Source organism: Marmota monax, unplaced genomic scaffold (assembly GCF_021218885.2).
Source record: "Marmota monax isolate L192 unplaced genomic scaffold, Marmota_monax_Labrador192_F-V1.1 WCK01_AAM20220418_F8-fsc00024, whole genome shotgun sequence".
Taxonomy (NCBI): domain Eukaryota; kingdom Metazoa; phylum Chordata; class Mammalia; order Rodentia; family Sciuridae; genus Marmota; species Marmota monax.
Genome location: NW_026695224.1, coordinates 25,478,021 through 25,482,903, shown reverse-complemented (window position 1 = coordinate 25,482,903; position 4,883 = coordinate 25,478,021). Strand labels below are relative to the sequence as shown.

The 4,883-nt window shown below is 39.2% G+C and overlaps 1 protein-coding gene across 1 annotated transcript; it reads right to left on the bottom strand.

The window, feature by feature from the left end:
- Positions 1 to 3,237: 3,237 nt before the first annotated feature.
- On the bottom strand, positions 3,238 to 4,679 carry LOC124086502 (ras-related protein Rap-1A). Its single transcript, XM_058575816.1, has 2 exons — positions 4,091 to 4,679; positions 3,238 to 3,981 (listed from the first exon to the last, which is right to left on the bottom strand). The coding sequence occupies exons 1-2, from the start codon at positions 4,552 to 4,554 to the stop codon at positions 3,891 to 3,893; spliced, it is 555 nt and encodes a 184-aa protein (XP_058431799.1). The 5' UTR covers positions 4,555 to 4,679; the 3' UTR covers positions 3,238 to 3,890.
- Between the last annotated feature and the right edge of the window lie 204 nt (positions 4,680 to 4,883).

The following is a 4,883-nucleotide window of genomic DNA, read 5'->3' as shown; positions in this document are numbered from 1 at the left end:
TTATTCTAGATTCACTCTTACAATGATTGAAAAAATATAATACCGAAAAGAAAAGCCGACGATCAAAGTCCTACCCTTCACCTTCTTGAGCATGAATGAGACTCAGGCATTATTGCTCCAATTGGAACTATTTTATTCTGTTATTTTATTGTGGTGCTGGGAATGGAATCCAGAGACTCAATCTATGCTAGGCAAATGTTCTACCACTGAGCTGTATCTCCAGCCATTAAAGTTTATTTTAAAAAGAAACAGTTAAAGTGTAATTATAAATAAGGAATATGGGTATGATCGAGTCTAATCAAACAAATCTCGTCATGAAGTGGTTCAGGGGAGTCTACCAATCCTGAGTCCAAAAACAAATGAAAAAGGCAGAAACAAAAGTAAAAAAATAAAATATAAAGTCATTAAGCTGAAGTAAAATGTATGACCTTTTATGTACTTTCACATTGACCTTCACACCAGGCCTAATCAGGGACACTGCTTATTTGGTAGTTGGCAAGAATAAGGCCCAGTGTGGTGGCACAGGCCTGTATGCCAAGCTACTTGGGAGGTTAAGACAGGAGGATCACAAGTTCAAGTTCAGTTTGGGCAACTTAGCAAGACCCTGTCTCAAAATAAAAAAATAAATACATAAATAAAAAGGGATGGGGCTGTAGCTCAATGGTAGAGTGCCCCTTGTTTCAATCCAAATACTACAGGAAAAGAAGAAAAAAAGAATGAAGGCTAGAGACTTTACGCCCAAGGTCACAGAACAACAGAGCGTGGATTGGAATCTGCTTTGCTATAGCTTAGCCTGATTCACTGCACTGTAGCACATTGCTTTAACTCTGATAGAGGGCTCTCTGGAAAATGTATTCTTCTTAGATTGGTCAATGAAACAGCTGAGATGGGTAATTCGTAGGTTAGTTGATTGTATCAAATCAGGATAAAGCTCTCAACAGATTATATACATGGATCCAGACCGAAAAGCTAAGTTTTATGAAGTCTGCAAGAGTTATAAAAAATAGAAGGAAGACCAGTAGAGTAGAGGAAGTGGGGTGGGGTGGGGAAAGGAAGTACTGGGGATTGAAATGGAGCAAATTATATTTCATGAAGTATAACTGTCAAAACGAATTCCACTGTTACGCATAACTATGAAACAACTTAGGGATTTTAGCTAATTGCATGCTATAGCCAACAATGTGCATTTATGGTTAAAAAAAAAAAAAAACACCTCAGTGACATCTCAGAGTTCGCTGTTTGGATGGAGAAAGGAAATAGTCCTATTCATGGTACTTTATTGGCCCACTGATGAATCCTTCTGTTCAATTCTGGAACATTGTTAGAGGAACAGTGTTCAAAGGATAAGCCAGATGGTGAGGAGTTTGTAAAGCATATACTCCAAAGAGCTATAGTAGAAATTGGAAACTTTCGTGTCTGGTAAAGAGAAGAAATAAATAAGAGATGAAAAACTGACTTTTAATGGCTAAAAGGAAACTACATTTATTCTGTCGTTCCAGAAATCAAAAGTGGGATTAATAGAAACATGTTACAAAGATAGTGATTTCAGTTTAGTGGGGGTGGAAGGAAAAAAATGAACATGGATTATAATGACTTTCACATATAACAGGTATAATATAACTCCTCTTCTTAGAGCGTTTCTCTTTAGGAAAATAACCTTAATGAGCCTCCTTGGATATGTGAGGTGAGCTGCCTCTCATTGCAGTTAGAAGGAAGAAGATACAAAAAATAAAGCTCAATTTCACGTCTAATAAAGGGAATTTTCTGGTTCCCCAAGGAACCAGAAAAGAAGGGAGAAAGGTGAGGAGGGCTGAGAAAGGCCTAGTCCCCAGGGGACGCGTTGAGTGAGAAATGTGTTGAGGTGGAGAACAGCTGATACATTTCCTGGAGTGGTAATACTTATTCCATGCCATCACGACCTTCAACTACTACCAGTCCTTCAGAAAAGCCTGCTACACACAGTGACCTTGTCTCTGCGGTTTTGTGGGGAACAAAGAGACCTGGAGATCCAGATGGGGCGAAGCAGCCAATGAGATGAAAGGTAATGAAGGTGGGAGCTGCCAGGGGGCAAGGGTGGATAGCCAGCAAGTGGCCTGGACTGACTAGCTCAGAACTGAGGTACGACAGCAAAACTAGAATGAATTTCTTTTCCCTTCTTTACAACTTCACAGGAAAATCTTACTGTAGATCTTAGCAATCTCAGCATATAATTTTGTTCTTTCCTTACTAAGTCAAGAATTTTTGCCTTTGCCAACATAACTACTCTTGTGCTTTGGGGATATTAAGTAAAAGAAGGGTTAGTTGAATACAAGCACTATACCTTGATAACTGATCTGATATCTGAGACATCTATGGAGTGACTAAAAGGTGGGTAGCATATATAGTGTGGATACGCTGGACAGAGGGATGATTCTCATTCCAAGCTGGATGGAGGATGGCATGTGGCTTCATCACATCTTTTTAAAACGGCATGCAATTTAAAACATATGAGTTGCTTAGTTATGGAATTTTCCATTTAGCATTTTTTGACTGAGGTTGGCCATGGATAATTAAAACATCAGAAGCAAAACCTCAGATAAGGGAGGGCTGCTTTATACCCTGAGATGATTCTAGCTGTCGATGCCAGCAATGCTGCCCAGCCCCCTCTCTAAGCACAGGTTTCATCCCACTAGGTCTCTGCCAGCTCTGACTTTGGAAACCTAGGGTCTCACTCTGAATCTGTTCCTCATGGCTCCTGCATTATATCAACTATCCAAATCAAGGTCTTGAAAAAAAAAGTCCAAGAGCTGATAAATCTAAGGAAAGATTTCTTGTCTCACTAGCAATGGATAGCACAGAGCGAGGCTACAGCTGAAGTCAGTCATCCTGCTGTGCAATGGATCTCAAAATTTAATCCTTCCATCTGCCTGAAACTGTGTACCCTTTGATGCCCCTTGCAATATTTTGGCATCTAAGATTTAAAAAAATACAATTTTTAAAATTTGCTTATACTGTACCCTAGAGACTTGAATACATTCAGTGTTGGTGTTTTGGCAAGGCTGTATTCTAGGTGGTTTGGAGTATTTCCACCAGGAGACACACACTGACTGATTGGGTCTCGTTTTGTGATGTGAAGAAAGGTTAATGGGCTCAAGTTTTGTCAGCTGGGTGCATTCATTGTTTTTTGTTTTTTTTTTTTAAATTTAATCATCCATAAAAGCTGTAATTTAATCTGACAGTAAAACACAAGAAGCCATATTAGAGTTGGTTTAGTATATTATATATTTTAGCTTTGAAAGCTATAGAAATCAGTTATCCCAGTTTTTCCTATAAAAGACCCATTTTTTCCAAAGCATTATGCACAAACAATTTTAATTAGAATATAATGACAGATGATATCTCATAATTTTTTAAATATAAAATGAAGTCAATGACTCAAAAAAGTTATCTGCTGCAATGAGTTTGAGGGGAAATTTCATAATTGATTATATCATTACAGATATAAAGTATAATGATTCACCTTTTAGTGCTTAACAGGGAGGAATCATGATAAAAAGGTCAATATGAAATCATTTGATTATAGTAGCAATATCTAATATTTGAAATGCATCCATGCTCTTTTGTATAATTGTATTAGAGTCAAGTATATTTATTTTCACATCTGTTATAACTGCTATTGCAAAGGAGAAATGCTATTGTCTTATTTTCCAAGAGATATACACAGAGCAATTTTTTTTTTTCTTCAGGGAACTTGTGCAAACCAACATAAGATCTAAATTCTTCACATAGTATATAAAACAGGAGAAGCCTCTTCAGATTTATTTTTTGAAGTCTGGAATGCTGGCACTTTCCAAGTAGGCAACAGTTCTTCATTCCTGTAATCTGGCTCAGAGCTGCTGCTGACTTTGGGTCTAGAGCAGCAGGCATGATTTCTTTTTAGGCTTCTTCTTTTCCACTGGTGTTTTTCTATTTATCTGTCTGACCAGGTCATAAAATATCTCACAGCAGCAGATGGTTCAGTGATGAGGACAAGTTCGAACTATAATATTTGGTTAGAAATGCTGAAAGTCCCCAGCCTAGGTTCTTCCTCATCTCTCTGAACTAAATCTCATTAACGTTGATCTTTGACTTTGCAGAAGATTCTAAAAAGGCACAGTTACACCACTGTCTTGCTAAATTCTGGCCCTGTTCTTTGCCAACTACTCGCTCATCTTCCAGGTCACATTTATTGCCAACCAAAATCATTGGAACATCTTCTGTATCCTTAACCCGTAAAATCTGTTCCCTCAAGTCCTGTAAGTCATTAAATGTGGACTGAGCTGTAATAGAATATACTAGTGCGAATCCTTGGCCATTCTTCATATATAAATCCCTCATCGCTGTAAACTGCTCTGTTCCTGCTGTGTCCAGGATTTCCAGCATACACTGTTGGCAATCTACTTCAACTTGCTTTCTGTAGGAATCCTCTATCGTCGGGTCATATTTTTCAACAAAAATTCCCTGAACAAACTGAACTGTCAGAGCAGACTTCCCCACGCCTCCTGAACCAAGGACCACTAGCTTGTACTCACGCATGATGTGGTCTGTTTAAATACTGACAATCCCCCGGGTCTGGCGCCTCCTCCACCACCTCCTCCTCCTCCTCCCTCCTCTCGGCCGTGGCTCTGGCTCCGGCTCCGGCTCTGCGCGGCGGCGACTGCGGCAGCGGCCTCGGGAGCGGCCCATTCATTGTTAATGTAGCCCCTCAGCTTCTTGCCTGATGGTTTTGGCAACCAATGGTTATTGCCCATAATCATTACTCTATTAGGTTTTGCAGAATAATGGCATTCCAAGCCCATCATCCTTCTGCATTCATTTGCTGGTATTCTTCTAGAATAAAGAATTTACCCAGTTATACAGTTCAT